Source organism: Schistocerca gregaria, chromosome 1, assembly GCF_023897955.1.
Source record: "Schistocerca gregaria isolate iqSchGreg1 chromosome 1, iqSchGreg1.2, whole genome shotgun sequence".
NCBI classification, from domain to species: Eukaryota; Metazoa; Arthropoda; class Insecta; order Orthoptera; family Acrididae; genus Schistocerca; species Schistocerca gregaria.
This window is the reverse complement of record NC_064920.1, coordinates 361102623-361130409: the sequence shown is the minus strand read 5'-3', so window position 1 is coordinate 361130409 and position 27787 is coordinate 361102623. Positions and strand designations below refer to the sequence as shown.

Below are 27787 nucleotides of genomic sequence, written 5' to 3'. Positions count from 1 at the left end.
GCGGGAGGCCGGGTGGACGTACCGCTGAATTGCTCAACACGAGGGGCGTGAGGTCTCCACAGTACATCGATGTTGTCGCCAGTGGTCGGCGGAAGGTGCACGTGCCCGTCGACCTGGGACCGGACCGCAGCGACGCACGGATGCACGCCAAGACCGTAGGATCCTACGCAGTGCCGTAGGGGACCGCACCGCCACTTCCCAGCAAATTAGGGACACTGTTGCTCCTGGGGTATCGGCGAGGACCATTCGCAACCGTCTCCATGAAGCTGGGCTACGGTCCCGCACACCGTTAGGCCGTCTTCCGCTCACGCCCCAACATCGTGCAGCCCGCCTCCAGTGGTGTCGCGACAGGCGTGAATGGAGGGACGAATGGAGACGTGTCGTCTTCAGCGATGAGAGTCGCTTATGCCTTGGTGCCAATGATGGTCGTATGCATGTTTGGCGCCGTGCAGGTGAGCGCCACAATCAGGACTACATACGACCAAGGCACACAGGGCCAACACCCGGCATCATGGTGTAGGGAGCGATCTCCTACACTGGCCGTACACCTCTGGTGATCGTCGAGGGGACACTGAATAGTGCACGGTACATCCAAACCGTCATCGAACCCATCGTTCTTCCATTCTTAGACCGGCAAGGGAACTTGCTGTTCCAACAGGACAATGCACGTCCGCATGTATTCCGTGCCACCCAACGTGCTCTAGAAGGTGTAAGTCAACTACCCTGGCCAGCAAGATCTCCGGATCTGTCCCCCATTGAGCATGTTTGGGACTGGATGAAGCGTCGTCTCACGCGGTCTGCACGTCCAGCACGAACGCTGGTCCAACTGAGGCACCAGGTGGAAATGGCATGGCAAGCCATTCCAGAGGACTACATCCAGCATCTCTACGATCATCTCCATGGGAGAATAGCAGCCTGCATTGCTGCGAAAGGTGGATATACACTGTACTAGTGCCGACATTGTGCATGCTCTGTTGCCTGTGTCTATGTGCCTGTGGTTCTGTCAGTGTGATCATGTGATGTATCTGACCCCAGGAATGTGTCAATAAAGTTTCCCCTTCCTGGGACAATGAATTCACGGTGTTCTTATTTCAATTTCCAGGAGTGTATTTCACAGCTTCAGGTACTTTCACCCATTAAACAACCTTCTCAGCTTTTTCCAACAACTTTCGTTTTATTTCCATTCCCATTTTTCCCACATAACCGATCATTTTTTAGCAGCTTCCCACAGGTTTAAACGTTATTATTTCTTCATCAAACAATTGTTAGCCTCATTTTCATAACCTGCTAGTACATAACTAGTCCTTTGAATACATTTACACGCATTGTTTCGAGATTTTTTTCAAAAAAAATTTTTCGAAATTTTTTTTTTCGAAAAATTTTTTCAAAATTTTTTTCGAATTTTTCCTGAATTTCCCCACCCTTTAACGTGTTTTGAAGACAACACAACTACCTAACCTTTGCACCCATTGTTGTTCACCAACCTAAGTTCAGCACAAGCTCATCTCAAAGCAACACTTTTTCGACTTTTTTCACACCTTTACCTCTCCCTATATATATTTCTATTTATTTTCACTTTAACCTCATATTACCCTTTCCACCTTCTAATACCATGTCAACCTCACAACATCCCTACAACGACCCCATTAAATTTTATTTACATTCCCTCCGCAAACATGCCTTCACCCTAGCCAGATTACGCTCCCATATTTTATTTACTCAGGCTTGTCTGGCATTTGGCATTACCCCCAAAGGCCTCACACTTAAAGTTCCCATCTCTGGCTGCAACCCATGTTTCCATCAGTCCTTATACAAGTTCCAAACTGCATCAGTCCTTATACAAGTTCCAAACTGCATAATCCATAGCCCTCATCCGCCTAATCCTTCACCTATACATCGACTCAGCCAATGAACACACCCGTCAACTCCTATCCCAAATGAAAGTCCTCAATCTTTCCTCTCCCACATCCACACCGGCTGTTCATAGCATCCTCCTACAGGCCAACCGCAAATTAGAACAGCATGCCACCCTCCACCTCAAAAAACTATCCAATCTCCTGGTTTCCCACCTCCGGAAAGGCAACTCACTCACCCTCCACAACCTTTCCAACAAACCTCAACCTCCTCTCATTGCACACAGACCCAGTCTCTCCCATCTACTCAATCTCCCACTTCCAGCTCCACTCCCCCCAACGCCTCAAAATTCTAGTCAACACAATCTGGAACCACAACACCCCAATTTAGTAGTTAACCTTTCCTCCAAACCTCTCTCCCAATCCGAAACCTCTGTCCTATCCAAAGGCCTCACCTTCAGCCCCACTCCCAGGTTCAACCAAACTGCCCTTGTCGAAGATTTACTGTCCTACACTCATAGTCTCTGCTGGAAATATCACTTTGCCACGAAGAAAAATAATCCTGATCCCACTCCTAATGATCCAACTCCCCAAGACACTATCCAGATTGAACCCTGCCTGGAACAGTTCCGTCCTCCATCACAGCGGGACCCACCTCCTCTTCCTCAAAATCACCCTCTCCAAACCTTCTAGGAATTTCTCACTTCCAGCCTTGCCTCTCAATCCTCCTTACAAAACCTTAATCCTACTCCCAACATCACCACTGCAGAAGTCCAGGCTATCCGTGATCTGAAGGCTGACTGATCCATTGTCATTCTTCCGGCGGACAAGGTTTCCACGACCATGGTACTTGAACGGGGGGAGTATGTGGCTGGGGGACTGCGTCAGCTTTCAAACAACTCTACATACAAAGTTTGCCAAGGTAATCCCATTCCTGATGTCCAGGCGGAGCTTCAAGGAATTCTCAGAACCTTAGGCCCCCTACAAAATCTTTCACCTGACTCCATCAAACTCCTGACCCCACCGACACCTCGCACTCCTACCTTCTACCTACTTCCTAAAATTCACAAACCCAAACATCCCAGCTGCCCCATTGTAGCTGGTTACCAATCCCCCACAGAACGTATCTCTGCCTACGTAGATCAACACCTTCAACCCATTACATGCAGTCTCCCATCCTTCATCAAAGACACCAACCACTTTCTCGAACGCCTGGAATCCTTACCCAGTCTGTTACCCCCGGAAACCATCCTTGTAACCATTGATGCCACTTCCCTATACACAAATATCCCGCACGTCCAGGGCCTCGCTGCAGTGGAGCACTTCCTTACACGCTGATCACCTGCCACCCTACCTAAAACCTCTTTCCTCGTCACCTTAGCCAGCTTCATCCTGTCCCACAACTTCTTCACTTTTGAAGGCCAAACATACCAACAATTCAAGGGAACAGCCATGGGCACCAGGATGGCCCCCTCGTATGCCAACCTATTTATGGGTCGCTTAGAGGAAGCCTTCTTGGTTACCCAAGCCTGCCAACCCAAAGTTTGGTACAGATTTATTGACGACATCTTCATGATCTGGACTCACAGTGAAGAACAACTCCTGAATTTCCTCTCCAACCTTAACTCCTTTGGTTCCATCAGATTCACCTAGTCCTACTCCAAATCCCATGCCACTTTCTTTGACGTTGACCTCCATCTGTCCAATGGCCAGCTTCACACATCCGTTCACATCAAACCCACCAAAAAGCAACAGTACCTTCATTATGACAGCTGCCACCCATTCCATATCAAACGGTCCCTTCCCTACAGCCTAGGCCTTCGTGGCAAACGAATCTGCTCCAGTCTTGAATCCCTGAACCATTACACCAACAACCTGAAAACAGCTTTCGCATCCCGCAACTACCCTCCTGACCTGGTACAGAAGCAAATAACCAGAGCCACTTCCTCATCCCCTCAAACCCAGAACCTCTCGCAGAAGAACCCCAAAAGTGCCCCACTTGTGACAGGATACTTCCCGGAACTGGATCAGACTCTGAATGTGGCTCTCCAGCAGGGATACGACTTCCTAAAATCCTGCCCGGAAATGAGATCCATCCTTCATGAAATTCTGCCCACTCCACCAAGAGTGTCTTTCCGCCGTCCACCTAACCTTCGTAACCTCTTGGTTCATCCCTATGAAATCCCCCAAACCACCTTGCCTACCCTCTGGCTCCTACCCTTGTAACTGCCCCCGGTGTAAAACCTGTCCTATGCACCCTCCCACCTTCACCTACTCCAGTCCTGTAACCCGGAAGGTGTACACGATCAAAGGCAGAGCCACGTGTGAAAGCACCCACGTGATTTACCAACTGACCTGCCTACACTGTGACGCTTTCTATGTGGGAATGACCAGCAACAAACTGTCCACTCGCATGAATGGACACAGGCAGACAGTGTTTGTTGGTAAAGAGGATCACCCTGTGGCTAAACATGCCTTGGTGCACGGCCAGCACATCTTGGCACAGTGTTACACTGTCCGGGTTATCTGAATACTTCCCACTAACACCAACCTATCCGAACTCTGGAGATAGGAACTTGCCCTTCAGTATATCCTCTCTTCTTGTTATCCGCCAGGCCTCAACCTCCGCTAATTTCAAGTTGCCGCCGCTCATACCTCACCTGTCTTTCAACAACTTCTTTGCCTCTGTACTTCCACCTCGACTGACATCTCAGGACATCTCTGCCCGAACTCTTTACCTTTACCAATGTCTGCTTGTGTCTGTGTATGTGCGGATGGATATGTGTGTGTGTGCGAGTGTACACCTGTCCTTTTTTCCCCCTAAGGTAAGTCTTTCCGCTCCCAGGATTGGAATGACTCCTTACCCTCTCCCTTAAAACCCACATCCTTTCGTCTTTCCCTCTCCTTCCCTCTTTCCTGAAGAAGTAACCGTCGGTTGCGAAAGCTAAAAATTCTGTGTGTGTGTGTTTGTGTGTTTTATTTATTGTGCCTGTCTACCGGCGCTTTCCCGCTTGGTAAGTCTTGGAATCTTTGTTTTTAATATATTAAAAGAATTTCTAGATGACAACTCCTTCTACTCATTGGCTGAATTTTTAGATATAAATTAAGGGGGGCAAAAATAAAATAAAATAAACAACTTAAACATTAGTGTCATGCAATCTTTTATTAACCAACACGTTCCATATCATTACGAAGTGTCGTATTCATGATCTATGGAACAAGTATTAATCTAATCTAATCTAATCCACCTACAGAACTTAGGCCCATCCCAGAACCTCTCCCTGGAGTCCATCTCTCTGTTCACCGCTACTACTCCCAGCACTCCTGCTCCATAAACTCAACCACCCAGGATGCCCCATTGTGGTGGGCTACTGGGTTCCCACTGAGAGAATCTCGGCTCTCATTGACCAACACTTTTAACCTATTACCTGGAACCTACCCTCCTAGATGAAAGATACCAAACATTTCCTCCTCTCCACAGTTCCTGTCCCTTTTCCACAAAGTGTCTTGCTTGTCACTATTGATGCCACCTCTTTTAACACTAACATCCCTAATGCCCATGGCCTTACTGCTACTGAACACTACCTTTCACAATGCCCAATAGATTCCAGACCAACAACCTCCTTCCTAGTGGCCATGACCAACTATATCCTCACCCTCAATTACTTCTCCTTTGAAGGCATTACCTACAAACAAATCTGGGTTACCGCTGTGGGCACCCACATGGCACCAACCTATGCCAACCTATTCATAGGCCATCTAGAGGAATCCTTCCTAAACACCCAAATTCTAAACCCCTCACCTGGTTCAGATTCAATGATGACATCGTTATGATCTGGATTTAGGGTGAGGACACCCTATCCGCATTCCTCTAGAACCTCAACAGCTTCTCCCCCATTTGCTTCACCTGGTCCTACTCAACCCAACAAATCACCTTCTTAGATGTTGACCTCCACATCAAAGATGGCTACATCAGTATCTCTTCCCATATCAAACCTACTAACAGCCAGCAATACTTCCACTTTGACAGCTGCCACCCTTCCCATAACAAGAAGTTCCTTCCATACAGCCTAACTACCAGTGGTCATCGCATCTCCAGTGATCAGTGGTCCCTCTCAAAATATACTGAATGTCTCACTGAAGCCTTCACAGACTGTAATTATCCTCCCAACCTTATGCAAAAACAAATCTCCCTTGCCTTACCTTTCCAGTTTCCCGCCAACTCCCAAAGTTTCACCATCTGGCCAAGAAGAGCATTCCTCTAGTAACTCAGTACAACCCAGGACTGGAGCAACTGAATTACATTCTCTGCCAGGGTTTCAATTACCTCTCACTGAGCCCTGAAATGAGAAATTTCCTGCTCCCTATCCTTCCCACCCTTGCCACAATGGTATTCCGCTGTCCACTGAACCTACACAGTATACTCAACCATTCTTTCAAAATCCCTGCTCCCAACCTCTTACTTCATGGTTCATATCCCTGTAATAGACCTAGATGCGACAACTGGCCCATACATCATCCCACTACTGCCTACTCCAGTCCAATCACAAACATCACCTACCCTATCAAAGGCAGGGCTACTTGTGAAACCAGTCATGTGATCTACAAGCTAAGCTGCAACCGCTGTGCTGCATTCTACACTACATGATCAAAAGTATCTGGACACCTGGCTGAAAATGACTTATAAGTTCATGGTGCCCTCCATCCGTAATGCTGGAATTCAATATCGTGTTGGCCCACCCTTTATCCTTGATGACAGCTTCCACACTTGCAGGCATACATTCAATCAGGTGCTGGAAAGTTTCTTGGGAAATGGCAGGCCATTCCTCACGGAGTGCTGCGCTGAGGAGAGGTATTGATGTCGGTCGGTGAGGCCTGGCACCAAGTTGGCATTCCAAAGCATCCCAAAGGTGTTCTATAGGATTCAGGTCAGGACTCTGTGCAGGTCAGTCCATTACAGGGATGTTATTGTCGTGTAACCACTCTGTCACAGGCCGTGTATTAAGCACAGGTGCTTGATCATGATGAAAGATGCAGTCGCCATCCCCAATTTGATCTTCAACAGTGGGAAGCAAGAAGGTGCTTAAAACATCAGTGTAGGCCTGTACTGTGATAGTGCCATGCAAAACGACAAGAGGTGCAAGCCCCCTCCATGAAAAACATAACCACACCATAACACCACAGCTTCCGAATTTTACTGTTGCCACTACACAAGCTGCTCCACACAACATTTTTCCACTGTTCAGTCATCCAATGCTGATGCTCCTTGTATCAAGCAAGGTGTCATTTGGCATTTACCAGCGTGATGTGTGGCTTATGAGCAGCCGCTCAACCATGAAATCAAAGTTTTCTCACCTCCCTCCTAACTGTCATAGAGTATTTGCAGTGAATTCTGATGCAGTTTGGAATTCCTGTGTGATGGTCTGGATAGATGTCTGCCTATTACATGTTACAACCCTCTTCAACTATCGGTGGTCTGTGTCAATCAACAGACGAGGTCGGCCTGTACGCTTCTGTGCTGTTCGTGTCCCTTCACGTTTCCACTTCACTATCACCATTGGACCTAGGGATGTGTGGAAATCTCTCGTACAGACTATGACACAAGTGCCACCCAAGCACCTGACCATGTTCGAAGTCCGTGAGTTCCACAGAGTGCCCTATTCTGCTCTCTCATGATGTCTAATGACTACAGAAGTCACTAATATGGAGCACTTGACAATAGGTGGCAGCACAATGCATCAGTTATGAAAAATGTATGTTTTTGGGGTGTCTGGATACTTTTGACCAACACAGTGTATGTGGGAATGACAACCAACACGCTGTGTGTCCACGTGAATGACCACTGACAAATGACAAACTGTGGCTAAGAAACAAGTGGACCACCCTGTTGCTGAGCATGCTTCCCAACACAACATCCTTCATTTCAGTGACTGTGTCACAGCCTGTGTCATATGGATCCTTCCCACCAACACCAGCTTTTCTGAATTGTGCAGGTGGGAACTTTCCCTTCAATGTATCCTACATTCTCGTAACCCTCCTGGCCTTAACCTTCATTAGTCATTGTTGTCACCCATCCAGGCCATTCCCTGTTCCCATTCCAGCACTACACAGTCCTCTTCTCCATTGCACCCCCTCCCCACCCCAACCCCCAACCTCCACCAATCAACTTCCATCACGCACGGTTCCACTGCTTGCAGTGTTGCTTCAGCGCCCAGAGGCTGTGTGAGTTTATGTGTGTGTGTGTGTGTGTGTGTGTGTGTGTGAGAGAGAGAGAGAGAGAGAGAGAGAGAGAGAGAGAGAGAGAGAGAGAGAGAGTGTGTGTGTGTGTGTGTGTGTGTGTGTGTGTGTGTGTGATCTATTTTTGACGAAGGCCTTCCTGGCTGAAAGCTTATTTGTAACAGTCTTTTTGTTGTGGCTATCTGCAACTCTCCATTATACGGCGAGGAGCAACTTTCCTTTTCATAACGTTGAACTGGAAAAAGTATATAACTGATTTTCTCAAACAGTTATTTCCAGCCACTTTTGCTCTTCATATAATTGGTAATCTGTGAAACAAATAAATAAACTTTCTCACATATTTGCATATTTCCACTCAGTAATATCATACAGAATAATTTTTTGGGTACCTCATCACTTAGAGAGAAATTATTAATTGGACCAAAGCAAACATAAGAATAACATGTGGTGTTCATCTAATTGCATTGCCATGATGCATACATTTCCTAATGAAATTCACAATAAAAATTCCATCACAGTATGACAAGAACAGAGGCATCTTGAGAAGACATTACGAAAGCTGGGACATGGCTCTTAATTAGGGTGTGTGATCACTATGTACAGCAATGTATGCTCTGCAATGTGCTCCCATACTGGCCATGAGATTGGTAATAAGTTTCTGTGGTAGGGATTCCATTCCTTCACCAGTGTGGCTGACAACTGCTTTATGGTCATTGGTGCCTGTAGACATGTAGCAAAACTTCTCCCCACCAAAGCCTTATGTCCTCAATCGGATTTTAGTCAGACAAACTGGCAGGCCAGTCATTCCACTGAATACCCTCTCATTCCAAGAGCTCCTCCACCTGCACTGTTTGATGTGGTCACACATCATCATTCACAAATATGAAGTCAGAGCACCATAACACCTGGCCCACCAAAATGATCATTTTCGACAATGTTCCTAGATGCATTATGTGTTCCCACCTCTTGCCATATAACAGCATTCCCAGAATCACTACTCATACTGAATCTGATCTCATCTGAGAACAACATGTGACTGTACTCCTCTTTGGTCCATTCTCTGTGCTTTTGGAACCATTGCAAATTGTGCTGCCAATGTGTGGGTGTCAATGAAACACATCTTACTGGTCATTAAGCAAAGAGACCTTCCCCATGCAGACGCTGTGCTACTGTGGAGCATAAGATTGCATGCCTTGCAGTCCTGTTAAATGTGTTTGCAATTGCACCCACAGTTTGATGTGGGTCCCTTCTTGGCTGTTGCACAGTGTAACAGTGATTGTGTGCTATAGTTGACCAAGTCCTTTCCTTCGGGCAGCAATGTCTGTGGTTTGGAACATTTCCATGCATGTGAAATAATGCTGTGAGCAATACCAAACTCATAGGCTACGCTCATCACACATTGCCCCTCTTACAGTTTCCTGATCCCATTCCTCCAACTGCCTCGTGTTGCAGGATCAGCCACTTTTGGCACTATAGTCACAGAGACCTCCTGCTGTGTGACACTCAGCTTTCTGTCCCTCACTGGGAGACCTCTGGGAACATGCTCCCATATTTTCATTCATTTCCACCAAGTAGTTACTATGTTATGATACTTTAGATGTCTCATCCTTACGTTTTGCGGAACAGTGCATAATTCCTCTTGGCAAACTGAAATTACTGAGATTCAACAGTTCTGACCTAATGTCATTAAAAAAATTCAGTAATAGTCACTCCTCTGATTTTTGTTGCTTTGAATTAAGCAAGCAGTACTCTATCCTTGCTTAACGAATATAAATGCCACATGAAGGCTACATGGTTGCAATTCATCACATGTGTAAATTATCAAGACTTCCTGACTGTGGGAAATAATTCATACCAGAATGATCTTTCTTGAAACAAGGGAACCCTTTTCTGGCAAGATATTGCCCCACACTTGACACACGTCTCAAGCTGCCTGCCTTCACCTCTCCGTTAAACCCAAAGCCAACACTGTGTCACATGTGTTAGACCTTCTCCACTGTGACTCTGTTTTATAATGCATAGCTGTGTTCATAGGATCAAAGAATGGAAAATCCAACATGTGACTAAAAGACAAATACTAGAACTTCAAGCAAGGAGATGAGAATTGATAAATACACTCATAGTAATCTGAGCATGTTGTGTAGCTACACAGTGTTACTCAGTTTATTAGAATTATTTCATACAGAAAATGAAATTACAACGAGAAAAATTTGTTGCTTACCAATATGCGATCAGAAACGTGCCCAAGATGCACTATGCCACATTCACAAGGTTAGATGGTGGTTGGTGTCAAGCATCCGGCAGCAGATAGTGGGTGGCTAGTTACATTTACCAGAAAACCAAAAGACAGTTCAAAAAATTAAGGAATGACTGGACTCAAACTTATGAGTTTGCATCTACAATGCATGACATTTACTACTATACCATCAGGAGATACAGCACTTTGAACACTTTCACAACCTACCGTGTTGCCAGATCAATCATGTAGCCAGACATAAAATTCTGAGGCTCAGCCAATTTTTGTGCAGTCAAGTGTACATAATGACAAATAAGGGGTCTTGAATATACATTGTTGAGCTCAAACGTCTAAGTTAAAGTATTATTGCTCTTTCCATAAATTCTAATTTCAAAAAATAAAGAAATAGACATATTAATACACTTTTTGGTCATTCCATGTCAACTCACCAAGGCCTCCTTGCTCAAATTTTGATGAAATTTTATGTGAACATTCACCCATGTGTCCAGTGAACATTGGCAAAGTTTAAAGTCCACCAAAGCAATACTGGTCAGTATACAGTCACTTGTTTGACTCCATGCACCAATTTCAACGGAGTGAGCACGAGTTTCTGGTTACTTTTAGCTGTTATATCTCGTGCATTAGTTTGTGGAAAGAAATGAAATTTGGCCAGCTTGTAAAACTTTATCCATTCTCTGGAAAACAATAATGAAAGAATTTTATGATTTATGTTCACCCATAACATTTTAGACAAAATAGCCCAAAAAAATGGATGCCCAAAGAATTTCAAAGTTTGGCCTGTTATATTTTTGCGACTAAAGTAATGGTAAATGTGAAACTCGGTTTGTGGTAACCATACAACACTTGGTTCTCAAATATAAAGTTTGATTTATGTACCACTTTCCAATTCTGTAAAAAATGAAATGTAAAGTTGAAGATTTTATAAAGAGATAAAAAATGTGGTATTTTCTACATGATTTTGCAAAAAACTGTGTTCTCTAAAACTTTCCAAACTGGTCTCATTCGAAAGCTGTGTGTATTTGATTATCCAATGTGGGCTAAAAATTGCTTGATAATTTGAATAAAATTTGGGCATGACAATTGCAGCACAAGAAAAATATAAACTGCAGATCATTATAGCTCATAGAGTAAACCAATGCTGAACATGAAACTTAGTAGACAATAGGTTGGTAGCACAAGAATGTGGAATACAAAATTTCGCTCATTAGTTATTTTACAATAATCCACCAATTCATCAAAAATATGACAATTTTTATGAAAAGGTGATAATAGTATATATTATGCCACCTGTTTCACAAATACCATTTTCTTTGAAAGTCTCAAAATCAGTCTCATGCGAAACAATGTGTTTTAAGAATCCAGAACAGTGCATTTAGGTTCCAACATGGGCAACAATGCTACTACATAAACTGAAGCTTTCGTGCCACATTGGTTATCATGTTTTGGCTCTCCACGTCACAACAGACAGAATACAATAATTTGAATCTGACCAGTTTGGCAAACTCATGAAGTTTTCTGGCACAACTCACCAGATAATGATGATATACCACGTGGCCAATAAGGGGATGATCAAGAGATGACACCACTCAAATAAGGCACTAAGTGGACCTAGGCTCTTCCCATGGTACTAATCGACCTCAGAAATGCTTTCAAACCAGATATAGGGGCTTCTTTGTTGGAACTGTTGTACAATGATATGTTGACGATTCCAGGGCAATTTGTGGAAGCGAAAGCCCAATCACAACCAAGGGATGATCAGGCAGAATTCCTATGTCAGTTGTAAGAGCATGTGGCACAAATCCACCCACACCAGCCTCACAGACATGGTACAGCTGCCATTTTCATGTGTCAAGACTTCAAATCCTGTTCACACTTCATGTTACACATGGAAAGCGTCAAACTGGCATTGCGGCCACCGTACTCAGGACCCTACCGTGTAGTCGCAAGGGGAGACAAGACGATTGACATTTCAGTTAACTGAAAGACAAGCACTGTTTCTATAGATAGGGTTAAACCAGCTTATGTCTCCAAGAAGCAAAAACTCTTAAGCTTCCAAGACAATGGCCTTGCTCAGCAATCTGTCTCATTTCTGACCCCACAGCCACTGGCTCAGATTACAGTATCAGTGGACATGCCAAAATGTACCTTGCAGATTACAGTATCAGTGGATATGCCAAAACATACCTCAATATCTGCTCATGGCATTCACTTTCCAACTCACTATTTGGAATAATACTCCGCTTGCGCCAAGGGGGCTGATGTGGCGACATCATGCAGTTATAGTGTTGTGTCCCATATGCCAGCCGCATCTGTTTACAAATGTTGTGCTGTGAAACAGTTTGTGCCAGACAGCAGAAGCACTGTGTTTTATATACATGTGTTTTGGTTTTGTTTTTCTTGATTGTGCTTTTTATATTATTTATGATTAGGCAGTGCATACTTATGAGATAACTGCGATGTTTTTGTTCCCTGTGTGGTATGTGACGTTGAACTGCAAGCTCTGAATGATTGAACAAGCTAAAGCTACATTAATTGTTTGAGGGAGTTTTTGTATAGTCTGGTTCAATCATATCAGGTACACACAGGTGCTGAGAGGCGAATGACAGTCTGTACAGCTAGTAGCGACACATACAATTTCATTGAAATTTATAATGGTCATGCAGTAAAATGTCTCAAAATTAGGCATTCTGACATGAAATAACCCTTTTAGTACTCACTGTCTTGTGGCATAATTTGTAACTCATTGGTTACATATTCACATCTATAAAGTAGAAGAAAATTGCAATCATTATTTGTCATTGAAGAAGCCATGGGTCCATGTTATTGCTCAGTATGTAGCCAGCAAATTTTGGACATTTTGTTCAACAACATAAAATGTCTTACTCTTAGCAGCCTTGCTCAGCAATCTGAACTGAAATTTCTTCCAAATAACTCAGTGTACTTTATTATTATCATTGTTATGAACTCTGCTGGTGTCACTAGGTCTCTTGTGTCCGTCCACATTCAAATTTTCCTGTTCATTTTTTGCGATTTGCTCAATACTGTTTCATTCTTTCTGATTGTAATTTTCTAAATTCATCTGAAATATCTTAGCCCTTCTATGTGTCATGGGTCCATGTTATTGCTCAGTATGTAGCCAGCAAATTTTGGACATTTTGTTCAACAACATAAAATGTCTTACTCTTAGCAGCCTTGCTCAGCAATCTGAACTGAAATTTCTTCCAAATAACTCAGTGTACTTTATTATTATCATTGTTATGAACTCTGCTGGTGTCACTAGGTCTCTTGTGTCCGTCCACATTCAAATTTTCCTGTTCATTTTTTGCGATTTGCTCAATACTGTTTCATTCTTTCCGATTGTAATTTTCTAAATTCATCTGAAATATCTTAGCCCTTCTATGTGTCATTTCTTCTGAAAATTTATGGTATGAAGAGTATTGATCTTATATTTGTCCTCTGTATCTGTTATCTGGAGTCCAGTTCTTTAAGATCTTGCTAATTTCTTGGATCCATTGTCTTCCTGACTTCTTTCTAAAATTTGTCATCACAGTTTGTTGTAAAAACATATTTCCTTTCAGTTTAAGATGCAAAAATAATAAGATTCTTTTCTTCTTCATTGTGCTTTTGATTAGGTCACTCTCTCAATAGGCAGTTTTGTTGGGGAGGATTCTCCCAACTACTTTGACCTGGTAATTATTATTAATGCAAGTTCTGCTGATTCTTTCAGTTTTGAGTACCTGATTAGCTCTTCATTCATTTTTAATTTGGACCAGGGTTTTGAAAGTGTAAGTGACTTCCAAGAGAGTTAATGTTTTATAGAGTTGTGTCTTAGTGGCCATTCTTCTTTCTTATATGTTGACTGGGTTAGAAAAAAACCTTTTTCTCATTTTGTTAGTTCTATTTATCCATGTTTGTTTCTCACTTAAGTTATGATTGATGATTTCACCAAGATATTTGGACTGTAGAACCATGTTCATTTTTTGATTATTTATGAAGACTGCTTTTACACGGGGTTTCATGGGCATGATCCTACTTTTGTTGGTGAATATTTTTAATCTAATTTTAAGGCAATTTTTGGAGACTGATGACATGGGAATGAACATCTTCCATGTCATGAGCTAAGAAAGTTAAATCATCAAGAAATTCCAGGCAGCTCTTATTGTGAGTTTTGCCTCAATTATGATTTTAGGTGGCTTTAATTTTTGCCAGATCTACATGATACAATCAAGGGCTACATTAAAAAGCAGTCATGATAATCCACCATCTTGTCTCAGACAGGTTTCTATTATGAAAGCTGTGAAGTTTCTCTGTTGAAATTTACCTTGAAATTAGTGTCAAAGTTAGTTCAGTGAGTTTTATTAATTTGGACTGCAGATCACGTGATATGAGGGATTTTTAAAAGTGTGAATGCATGGATACTATCATATACTTTTTGAAGTCTAAGAATGATATAAAAAGCTATTTATTTCTCTACTGTTAGTCTTACTTCTATTTTTAAATAATGAATGGATCATTCTTGTAATACAGTGTTCTGGAATTTTATCTGTGATCTACATTTTCACTAGATGTTCATAGAGATTTATTATTGCATGTTTATGTAATAAGCAAACTAGGAATTCAAAATTGGACTCTCTAATAAGAAGACAAAAACTTTTGTTTTAAATTTATGTATGTTTCGCTGGCAACACAAAGAATGTCAAAGACTTATATGTTTGTTTTTATTACATTTGAATCGACCTATATAGCAAATGATAAGTGGCCAGTATATGACCATCACACAACCAAATCAAGTACGAGTGCTGTTTACACATATAGATCTGCATCTACACTCTGCAAACCACTGTGAGGTGCATGGCAAAAGTTACCTCACATTGTACCAGTTGTTAGGGTTTCTTTCTGTTCCCTTCACATATGGAGCACAGGAAGTATGATTGTTTGAATGCCTCTGTGCGTGCAGTAATTATTCTAATCTTATCTCCATGATCCCTATGTGAGCGATACATAGGGGGGTGGTAATCATTTAAAACCGCTTCTTGAAACTTTGTTAATAGACTTTCTCAGAATAGTGTACATTTATCTTCAAGAGTCTTCCAGTTCATTTCCTTCAGTACTTCTGTGACACACTCCCATGGATTAAACAGACGTGACCATTTGTGCTGCCCTTCTCTGTATACATTCAGTATCCCCAGTTAGTCCTATCCAGTACGGGTCTCACACACTTGAGCAATATTCTAGAATTGGTCACACAAGTGATTTGTAAGCAATCTCCTTTGCAGGCTGATTTCATTTCCCCAGTATTCTGCTAATAAACTGATGTCTACTGCCTGCTTTATCCGTGACTGAACCTATGTGATCATTCGATTTCATATTCCTACAAAGTGTTACACTTAGATATTTGTATGAGTTGGCCGATTCCAACAGTGACTCACTGATATTATAGTCATAGGATAGTACATTATTTTGTTTTGTGAAGTGCAAAATTTTACATTTCTGAACATTTACAGCAAATTGCCATTCTCTGCACCACGGTGAAATCTTATCAAGATCTAACTGAACATTTATGCAACTTATCAGGTATTACTCCATTATAGGTAACTGCATCCTCTTCAAAAAGCCTGATTTTACTATTAAAATTCTCTGCAAGGTCATTAATATAAAATATGAACATGAAGTTACTTCTACATCTGACGACGACTCTCCATCCAAGATAACGTGCTGCGTCCTCCCTACCAAAAAGTACCCTATCTAGTTACAAATTTCACTTGTTACCCAAATGATCATGCTTTTGACAATAAGTTAGATGTGGTACTTAGTCAAATGCTTTTCAGAAATCAAAAAATATTGCAGCTACCTGGTTGCCTTGCTCTAAAGCTTTGAGTATCTCATGTGAGAAAAGTGGAGGTGGATTTCACATGATCAATGTTTTTGAAATACGTGATGGCTGGCATTGAGGAGGTCATTCTATTCAGCATACCTCATTATGTTTGAGCTCAGAATATGGTCCAACTTCCTACAACTAATTGATATCAGGGATATTGGACAGTAGTTTTGTGGATCGCTTGTACTATCCTTCTTGTAAAAGGGTGTTACCTGTGCCTTTTTCCAAGAACTAGGAATGTTTTTTTTTTGTTCAAGGGATCTACAATAGATTATAGTTAGAAGAGGGGTAACTCAGCCACAAATTCATTATAGAATCTGACAGGGATTCCATCGGGACCTGGAACTTTGTTCAGTTTTAACAATTTTAGCTGTTTGTCAACACCACTGACACTAATACTTATTTCATTCATCTTTTCAGTGGTACGAGGACTAGACTGGGCAATTCTCCTCCATCTTTCACTGTAAATGAACATTTGAAAACGGAATTATGCATTTCAGCTCTTGCTTTGCTACCCTCAATTTCAGTTCCTGTCTCGTTAATTATGGACTGGACACTACCTTGGTGCTAGTAACAGCATTTAGATACAACCAGAATTTTTTTGGGTTCTGTGAAAGATCACTTCACAGTATTCTGCTATGGTAGTCATTGAAGGCATGACGTGTTGCTCCCGACAGTCAAACACATTTCATTCAGCATCTCTCTATCTATAGCCCTACACTTTGTTTTATAGCTGTCATGCAGTAATCTCTGTTTCTTTGACTTTGGTACAAATAAATACTTTTCTCAGAATATTCCTTTATAATTTACACTTTTCAACACATTCAAACCATTGCAGGAAACCTTTTTCTCCATTCTGATGTTGTAACCTCAGTAACACATTTTTGAAGCATTTAACAGCTTCTTGAAATAATGAAAAGCACTATCTACATGTTTTGCTCAACAAGAGGGAACAAAAAGAAGTCATATGTGATACATCAGAAGAATGCAGGCAGTAAAACATTAATTCATTGTTTTTCTCTGTCAAATAATTGATAATTTCATGTAGTGTGTGATAGCTGACACTGCCATGATAAAAAATTATGACATTTTGGAATAAACTACCATTCAGCATTAGCTGTTCTTTGGTTCTCTACAGTAGTGGTCACAACATGCACAGAAATTGTCATGAACCTTTTCTTAACTTCAGTCAAATTGTGCAGAATCTGTGTGGAACAGATCTTTTTCCATGGCAAAATGTTCACACAAAACTGAAAGTACTGCAGTCTTTAGTGTGCCTAAAGATACCTTTGTCTCACAATAAGTCACAGATTGATCCTCTACTATTATAATGTGTAGAGCATCAATTATTCTTGGAACAACAGTTGATGATGGTTGATCCTACAAAATTTGTCGCCGACAGTTGCATGACCATGATGAAAGTGTGCATACTTTATTGTATGCAGTCTTTTCTGAAGGTGGTTGATTACCAAACCTTAAACAGAGTGATTTGAGGCATTGTTGTTGAGATAGGCCTTTAAGAAAGACATAAAAAAACCAACCAACAAAAACCTTCTCATAAAAGTTCCATTTTTCACAACATTGTTGCTTTAAATGCCGACTATATACAAAGCATGCACTTAATTATTTAAACAATAACAAATTAGAAATTCTTAAACAACAGTAAAGCTGTCTTGTGCTCATTTGTGAAACAACTTAAAAGGTGACCTTCATAGTTACTGTGCTGCTGACTGAAGTTTGCAGTCCATGAATCCAAATGCTAGAAAATTTGTAGACGTTAATAATGAAGTATATTTTTAATGCCCCCTTTCTGTCTGCTGGTAATTTGAATATAGAACCATATTCCAAATCCCAGAAAGAAATCATAGCCTAAATAGATAACGTTTTTCTTTTTGTTGTTGCATAAATCCCAGTTCATTAGTCACTTTTTTGTGTTAGTGCCACAAATATCATTCAGGAGTAGTACTGGAAATTAAACGTAAGGCTCTGCTATAAGATATGTGGTTGTACGCTTTATACTGTAATTTTCACTGTTCATTTTAGCTATATTGACATTTTATTTACTTCACTTTTATTATCCCATTTATTTAAGCATACCCATTTTACATTATTTGTCTCACCTTCCTCTCCTCACATACATATAGGCTGCCTTGTCTTCTTTTTAGGTTTTCTCATCTTTCATTCTCTGGACATCCATGGTTTCTTTCTTTTTCCAGTTCTACTCCTTTTCCATTCTTATTGTTTGTTTTGAACACTCGTGTAAATTTTCTGTGGTTTCTATAGATCACACCTTGCAACTACTGTAAACAGGGTCCTTAAATAATATTGTGATCAAATATTTAAACCATAATTCAACTTTTGTCACTAATTTGCATTTAAGTAGTCTAAATTTTCAAAATTAGATTGTATATAATGATTGGGAAAGACAGCTCAGTTAAACACTAGTTGGAGAAGCTCAGATAACAACATCAGTTTTGATCTTTTGTTCAATTATGTGCAGGAAAAAAGACTTTCTGAAGGAAACACCATTAGGGCAGTGGACTTCTGTCTCATCCTGGTCTGATGAATCACCAATAAGACACAGCAGTGCAATTAACAAGAGCAGAAAGAATAGAAAAACTGGAACAGGTAACTCTTAATTACATACGAAGCACTATTTTAATGCAGTGGTATTGCATAAACCGCACAAAGACATCCTTAGTGGAAGATTTAGGAATGTTGTTCGTTGCCAAAATTCATTTTCATTTACTACATATAGACCAAAAGGTTGACTACATACAGTCCAAAAGGTTGAAAGTATGTTAAAATATGTGGCACTCTGATTTCTCTTTCTTTTAATGCACTTGGAAATCCTCAGTGATATAAAAAAAATTGACTACCTTTTATGTAACCAGGTTCATCATCCAGTAGTGGCAAATCCCCATTGCGGAGGAATACTACATTCACAAATCAGAAGAGTGCAAGAATTGAAATAGGTAAGTTCAGCCACCATGGATGAAAAGTTTTAATGGATTTGCTGGTAGTCAGATACTGCATAAATACCTTTAGTTTAAAATTTAGAAATTTGTTCTTACCCAAAGATAAGTTCAAAATTCTTGTGAGACTATGATAAAATTTTTATACACTATGTGAGAGTCTCTTAAATATTTAGCAGTTCTGTTTTTCTCTTGTGTCTGTGTTCTGCTTTATTGATATACCAATACAGCAAATTGATTCATTCATCATGTTTCATGAATCCAATAAGGAATGAGAACCTTCAGGAATGTGAAACAAGTGAACACATACATTAACAGAAGATAAGAACTATTGTAAACTTATTATCTGCACTGTATTGACATTAAATTATCACTGTGTAGTTTAGTATGATTTGATTTGATGTCAGCTGAATGTAACCTAGAATTTTAACAGCAGGCCAGTTATTTTGAAAGAAGCTCCTACTCCATCAATTACATTACAGAGCTGAAATTTACACATATTAGTAGCTCCACTCTTACATGGATACAGTGATATTTTTGAAAGTAAATAGTTTTTCAATGTACAATTATGTGTCAAGCAGCTCTTCAATGAGATCTGCTACTTGCCATGCTGCTGATAGGAATTTTCAGTCACTGAATCAAGATAAACAAACAGTTTGTAGAAATAGTGGCCTGTGAGTAAGTGCAACGGGATAGTGATTTGTGTTTCGTCCTGTAGAAGGCAGTTCCATTCACTTTTGCATTCTGATCTGCATGCCTTCCCTGTTGAAAATGATTACTGTTCCTCAATTGGAAAAGCTGTAGTAGAACCAGTAGCATTGGGTGCAACAAATGTTTTCAGTATCACATTAACTGACTCACTGACTGAATGGTAGCTTGTGAGTGAAAAGTTCTATATATTGGTACTTGTTTAATACAAAAACCCTGACAATCCCATACTACTCTTAAGCTCTAGTTTCAATACTCACAAGCAATCATAGTCAATCATAATAGCCAGCTTACTGTAACTAACCAAACCCATTACTAAAAGGATTAACAAATGGATTGTCTGTGACAGAATACTCGCTCAGATGTTACACAATTTTACCACTACAAAGGTTCAGTTTGTGGTCGCATCTTATATAACATGCCATGTGGATTTTGGTTATTCAAAAGTCATAGTTGATATATTAAAATTGGAATTACACGTATTTATCATTTTCACACATTCATGTCCACTTTGCGGGACTTCATGGTCAAATTTTAACAATTCTTCCATAAAAATTTCAAATCTATTTGGAGCTTCCTACATCCTTGTCCAAACATGATCATGGCTGAGATCTGAGCTGAACTTAGTCTTCAAAAAGCAATTATCTTAGCCCACAAAATATGTGTGAATGTGCTGTCCTCTGATTGGCTTATATACGTCATAACCAATCTAGTATTGGTAATAAACCACGCAATCCTGTGTCTTTTACTTTTGACCAATCACAGCTTAATAATTTTTATGAACAATTTATCAAAAGAACAAATTTACAAACTCCACAAATACCAAAATAGCTCCCTCTTAAAATAAAAAAATTATTGTAAAATGTGTCTTGTTTTCTCAGTCGCATGAACTAGCTGGTTGCCCTTTACAGTTTTCCCTGTGTCTGATTCCCTCTCTCAATATACAGTTCTCACATTAATGTACTCTCAGTTAATAGACATAACAATATTCATTTATTTAGTACTTCACAGTCACACCATCCTTCACACTAATGATTTAAAAAATTAGCAATATTTAATGGGAGTTGTAGTAATCAATCAATACAGTTTCATTTCCCAAATATATAGTTTAATATACTTGATAATTTCATAGTCTGCAAGATGCTGACACCTCTCGGCCACAGCCGAAACTACTTGCAGCTAATTACTGGATCTATCATGCGAGACATGAATCATGTATGAAGCTGTCTGCCTGCTACTGTCTCTTACTTAACGTAGGTGTGATGCAATGTGCTATACTTCACGAGATTACTTTAATTTTATATTGAACTGTTAAGTATTATTCTAATATTGCACCACTCCAGTGACATGTAGATGAACTCAAAAGAGTGGAGATGAAATTATTGATATGGTTCATAGTTCAACCTACAGCAGCTGTAAGCATAGAGGTCATGGAGTGCATTTCACATCTAATGCAAATAAATACCTGACACAGAGGTGGGTGCACGCACCTTTTGTAGTTTGTTTTTGAAGACGTAGTTGCTGGTACTACCTTGTTTTTGGACCTGCACTTTGATTTCGGAGCTCTGTTGGAATGTGTGTTGATGTGTAAGAATATTCTGCCCTTCAATTGTTTGTACTGGTTCAGGATCCTCCCTACGGGTTCAGGGGTTAGAATAGGCCTGAGGTATTCCTGCCTGTCGTAAGAGGCGACTAAAAGGAGTCTCATACATTTCGGCCTATATGTGATGGTCCCCTCTTGGGTTTGACCTCCATATTTCCAAATTCTTTCAAAGAGTGAGCCAATTGGCAAATTACATGCACCTTACATGGTGCATTGTGTCCATTGTGCATTGAGACCTTTAGCGAGCTTTCTCGTCATCGCTTTGCTGTCCCGCTCGTTCTCCATCTCCTGGGCAAGGATACATTCCTGGGTGTGATTTCCACTATGCACTGTGAAGTGTTGCTTTTTGCAGAGATGACAACCATGGACTTCCTTACACCTAGTATCCAGCACGGGAGCCAGTCCGTTGTGGTGGGGCCACCATGTACCCTGTTGGTTGAAGCCCCCTGACAACACAGGGATCGCTCTGCTGATGCCTGCACCATTAACTCCCCACGTATGCCAAGGAGTAGTAGATGCCTATCTCCCTGGGGCATCAGGATCACGGCAATGGCCATTCTGCCAGGTTGCGCTTGCTGAGGGTGGGTGGTGCCCGTAGGGAGGGCCCTTGGTCGGAGAGGGTGGCATCAGGGTGGATGACCTGCAATGAAGCGTGGTACATCATCTCTCGCTGGTGGCCAGCAGCAGTCTCTAAGCATTCTCGGGCTCAATTCAACACTCAGAAATATGCCCCCAAAACCTTCCTCGTCCCTGGCCATACTGTGGGAGGAGCTTAAGGCTTAGGATGACAGTGCCACTTGTTCAACCCGGTTCCTAGTTTGTATGAGAGCTAATGGGGAGTCTTCATGTCAACAAAGCCTCAGTTCTTTGTAGAACATTTAGAGGACAAGTTTGGGGAGATGGAGGGCTTGTCCAAAATGCGCTCTGGGTCAGTATTGATAAAAAAAGCATCCTCTGCCCAGTCACGAAGGTTACTTTCTTGTGACAAGTTGGGGGATGTTTCCATTACCATCACACCCCATAAGAGTTTCAATATGGTCAAGTGTATTATTTTCAATAGGGACCTTCTTCTGCAGTCTGATGATGAGCTGCATGCCAATTTAGAGTGTCGATGTGTTCATTTCATCCGGCGCGTTCATCGGGGTCCAAAGGATAATCTGATTGCTACCAGTGCCTTTATCTTGACCTTCGAGGGTGATACATTACCAGAGACCGTCAAGGTGATGGTCTACCACTGTGATGTCAAGCCCTATATCCCTCCCCCCCATGCGGTGCTTTAAGTGCTGGAAGTTTGGCCATATGTCTTCCCATTGTACTTCCAGCCTCATACGTCGAGATTGCGGACAGCCCATCACATCCCAATGCTCCTTGTACCCCGCCTCCCATCTATGTCAGCTGCAGAGAGCATTACTCACCTTGCTCACCAGACTACAGGATCTTACTGAAAGAGCAGAAAATCTTGGAATACAAGACCCTAAACCGACTGACCTAAACTGAGGCTAAGAGGAAATATTAACGACTCCATCATGTGCACATGACTTCCTCATATGCCGCCGCTACAACAACCCTGCTCACCCGATCAGTTCAGTGAATTCCAGTTGGATCACCAAGCCGTACAACTCCACATGCCCCCTTGCCCACTACCCCCGTTGCTCATGCACCACCTACCTCGGGAGCAACACCCCTCCCCCCCCCCCCTCCCCCACCCATCGGGGACATCTGTCCCCGCTTCTAAGCCAAAGAAGCATCCAACGCCCGACAGTGGCATAAGTGCCCACAAGCAGCTGGTCGTAGGGCTTTGCGATCCTCCTCTGTCCTGAAGACTGAATCGGTGAAGCCCTCCCAGCCAGTGCAACCCAAGGAGCAGCAAGAGAAGACCAAGGAACTTGCCGTGGCACCCACCCCACCGCAACCTTCAAGCTGTGCGTCTGAGGATGAGGTGGAGATTCTGGCATCCGCCGAGGACCTAGATCTTGCTGGTCCCTCAGACACAATGGATAGCACTTGCAGAGATACTCAGTCGGTGGCAGCAGGTGACCCCAGTCCCTTCACGCCTTTCTCGGCCATGGACAATGTCATCCTCCAGTGGAACTACAACGGTTTTTTCCACCATCTTGCTGAACTCCGACAACTTCTCAGCCTTCACCCTTTCCTCTGCTTTGCTCTTCAAGAAACTTGGTTTCCAGTGATGCGAACCCCTGCCTTCCGTAGCTATCGATGTTATTATAGGAATCAGACAGCTTATGAGGGGGTATCTGGTGGCGTCTGCATCTACGTCCTTCACTCCCTTTACAGCGAGTCTGTCCCTCTAGAAACACCTTTAGAGGCTGTTACTGTTAGGATGTGGATGCGTCAGGCTGTTACAGTCTGCAGTCTCTATCTTCCAACGGATGGTGATGTCCCGCAGCATGTCCTGGTTGCACTAATAGACCAATTGCCGCCACCTTTTCTGTTTCTGGGTGACTTCAATGCCCATAACCCTCTGTGGGGTGGATCAGTGGCAACAGGCTGAGGCAGTCCTTGAGCAAGTATTGGCACAGCTCGATCTTTCTCTTTTAAATAATGGTGCCTTCGCACATTTCAGTGTGGTGCAAGGCACGTTCTCAGCAATCAACCTTTCGATCTGCAGCCCTGGCCTGTTACAATCTGTCCAGTGGCATGTGCGTGACAACTTGTGCGGTAGCGACCACTTCCCAATCTTTCTGTCACTGCCGCAGCGTCACTCTTCTGGGCACCCCTGCAGATGGACTATGAATAAGGCTGACTGGGATTTGTGCACCTCCATTGCTGCTATTGAGCCTCTTTTCAATGATGCCATTGATGTGGTGGTTCACTTGGTTACCACTGGCATAGTTACTGGCACAGGCTCTGCCATTCCCTGTTCTCCTGGGTCACCTCAGCAGAGGACTGTGCCGTGGTGGTCGCCCGAGATCGCTGAGGCAATTAGAGATCGCAGGCAGGTACTCCAGCATCACTAGCAGCATCCCTCATTGGAACACCTCATTGCCTTTAAACGGCTCTGTGTGCAGGCCCGCCACCTCATTCACCATCCCTAGAAGGGGTGCTGGGAAAGATTTGTCTCCACCAATGGCCTCTGTACCTCTCCATCACAGTTTTGGGACAAGACTAGACACCTATATGGCTGTCGGACCCCCGTCAGTGTACGTGTGCTTTCACTGAATGGAGCAGTCTGTACTGACTCCAGCATAATTGCAAACCAATCAGCAGAGCTTTTTGCTCAGAGTTCCGCTTCTGCGAATTACCAACTGGCCTTCCACTCCCTCAAAGAGCGGCTGGAACGTTGGAGCCTTTCGTTTCACATGTGCCACCCTGAGTCATACAATGTTCCGTTCAGTGAGTGGGAATGCCAAAGTGCCCTAGCCGCTTGCCCTGATACGGCTCCTGGACCAGATCGCTTTCACTGTCAGATGCTCAAACATCTCTCTGTGGACTGCCAGCGATGCTCCCTAGACCTTTACAACTGTATCTGGTTTGAGGGTGAGTTCCTGTCGCAATGGCGTGAAAGCATCATAATCCCCATTTTGAAACCTCGCAAGAACCCACTGGAGGTGGACAGCTACTGCCCCATTAGCCTCACCAACAGTCTATGGAAGTTGCTCGAATGCATGGTGAGCTGGCAGTTGAGTTGGCTACTTGAGTCTCGGGGCCTTCTGGCTCCATCTCAGGGTGGGTTCCGTAAGGGCCGCTCTGCCACCGATAATCTGGTGTGCCTGGAGTGTGCCATCTTGTACGCTCTTTGCCCGCCGTCAGCATCTGGTCGCCATCTTTGCATCTATGCAAAAAGCATACGATACAACATGGCTGCATCACATCCTTGCCACGCTGCGTGAGTGGGTCCTCCGTGACTCACTCCCGATTTTTATACGGAACTTTCTCACCCTCTGTACCTTCCGTATTGAAGTAGGAGGCTCCTTTAGCTCCTCCCATATCCAGGAGAATGGGGTCCCACAAGGATATGAATTGAGCGTTGCACTGTTTTTAGTGGCTATAAATGCCCTAGCAGCAGCTGTAGGGCTGTCAGTGTCGCCCTCCTTATACACTGACGATTTCTGCCTTTATTTGAGTTCCTCAACCATTGGTGTTGCTGAAGACTGACAACAGGGAGCCATTCAGAAAGCACAGTCATGGGCTCTCGACCAAGGGTTTCACTTCTCTGCTGACAAGACCTGCGTTTTGCACTTCTTTCGGCGACAGACAGTCCACCCTGACCCTGCCCTTTTTCTTGATGGGCATCTCCTAGGGGTAGTCGAAACATATTGCTTTTTAGGACTTGTTTTTGATGCCCGACTAACATGGCTCCCCCACATTCATCAGCTTAAGCGAAAGTGAAAGTGCTGGGGGCATCTTAACGACCTAAACGACCTACGCTGCCTGAGAAACACCAATTTGGGGGGGGGGGGGGGGCAGATCGCTCTATATTGCTGCGGCTCTACAAAGCCCTAGTTCAGCCGTGAGTCGACTATGGGAGTGTAGTGTATGGCTTGTCAGCGCCCTCAGCATTGAAGCTGCTTGATCCTGTGCACCGCTATGGGGTCCGTCCAGTGGCCAGTCTACTAGTAGAGGCTGGAGACCCTCCATTGCACATCAGGTGCCACCAACTGCTCACTCACTTTGCAGGGCATGCCCATACCTCTCCTCAGCATCCGAATTACTGTCTTTTGTTCCCCTTGGTTCATCTCCCAGAATGGCAGCCTCAGTCAGGGATAGCAATCACCGTATGTGTCCGTTCCCTAGTTGGAACTTGAGTCCTCTCCTTTCCAGCATCTTGTACGGGTCCATACACATATTCCCCCGTGGTGTATGCCTCGGCCAAAACTACAGCTGGACTTATCACGTTTTCATAAGGACTCTGTTCCTCCAGAGGCACTCTGCAGTCACTTCTTATCACTCCTTGATGAATCCCATGGTTCTGAAGTCATCTATACTGACGGCTCGCTGGTTGATGGTCACATAGGCTTTGCCTATATGCTCACTTGGCCCATAGTGCTGGATGGCAGCACTGTCTTCACTGCCAAGCTGGTGGCCGTTTCTCGTGCCCTTACACATATTCGTTCCTGCCCTGGTGAGTCCTACATGGTACGCAGTGATTAGTTGAGTGGTTTACAGGCCATTGATCAGTGCTACCCACGCCATCCTCTGGTAACTTCTATCCAGGGGTCGGTTTATGCCCTCGAACGATATGGTCGATCAGTAGTCTTTGTCTAGACCCCGGGGCATGTCGGAATCCCGAGAAATGAGCTCGTAGACAGATTGGCCAAAAAGGCCACTCATAAGCCGCTTCTGCAGATTGGAATACCCGAATCTGACCTCCGGTCGGTGTTACACCGCAAAGTTCTCGGGATTTGGGATGCTGAATGGTGCAGCTTCATTATGCCCAATAAACTCTGCGCCATCAAGGAGAGCACAAATGAGTGGAAGTCTTCTCTGCGGGCTTCTCGCAGGGACTCTGTGGTCCTCTGCTGCCTTCGCATCAACCACACTTGGCTGACGCATGCTTATTTTCTCTAGTGTGAGGCCCCACCATGTTGTCACTGCGGTTCACGTTTGACAGTGGTCCACCTTTTGGTGGACTATCCAAATCTAGCAGCTCTAAGACGGAATTTTAATCTCCCTGCCTCCATTCCTTTGATTTTAGGAGACGATGCCTCTGCTGCTAACTTGGTTTTAAATTTTCTACATGATGCTGGTTTATATTCTTCAGTTTAAGTTTTAGTTCCTGTCCTTTGTCTCCCTGTACTTTCTACCCTAGTACTTTCAGGTTAGAGATTTTAATGTATTGCAGAATGGCTGGCTTGTCCTTTTTTATCCTCATGATCAGCCAGCCCAGGACATCTGCTCTACTGTTTTAAGCTCTTCTGCCCATTTCTTGTATGTCTGTGCTTTTCTTATCGTCTGTTGTCTCTATAGTGTGTTCAGCTTTGTGTTTTTTTTTTGTCCATCTCGAACTCGTGTGGTGTGTCCTGTATGTTTTCGTATTATCCCATAGACTTAGTTCCATGGAACAAGGGACAAACTACATGGTCATGACCATGTAGTTTGTCCCTTTAAACGTCAAACCAACCAACCAACCAACCGATTCAGGATCACTTTACTTGTAGTCATGATGTTCACTCTCTGCTGTGTTTTGTACTATTATCTTGACATCAGTTTTGGTTTGCAAGCATTGTTTGGTTAACAGCAGTAATAAGCCTTAGTTTAGAGTCATTCTAAGACACTTAAGTGGTAGTGAGAAACTCAAAACCTTAAATGATGGTG

The 27787-nt window shown here is 42.9% G+C and overlaps 1 protein-coding gene across 2 annotated transcripts in view; it reads left to right on the top strand.

Annotated features, from left to right (window-relative positions):
• Positions 1 to 27787, top strand: part of LOC126346278 (uncharacterized) — a 176276-nt gene that overhangs the window by 111308 nt on the left and 37181 nt on the right. For both annotated transcript variants that reach the window (XM_050002172.1, XM_050002173.1), the window contains exons 6-7: positions 18726 to 18853; positions 19120 to 19200. In XM_050002172.1, the coding sequence (XP_049858129.1) occupies positions 18726 to 18853; positions 19120 to 19200 (209 nt within the window). The remainder of the gene's footprint in view (positions 1 to 18725; positions 18854 to 19119; positions 19201 to 27787) is intronic.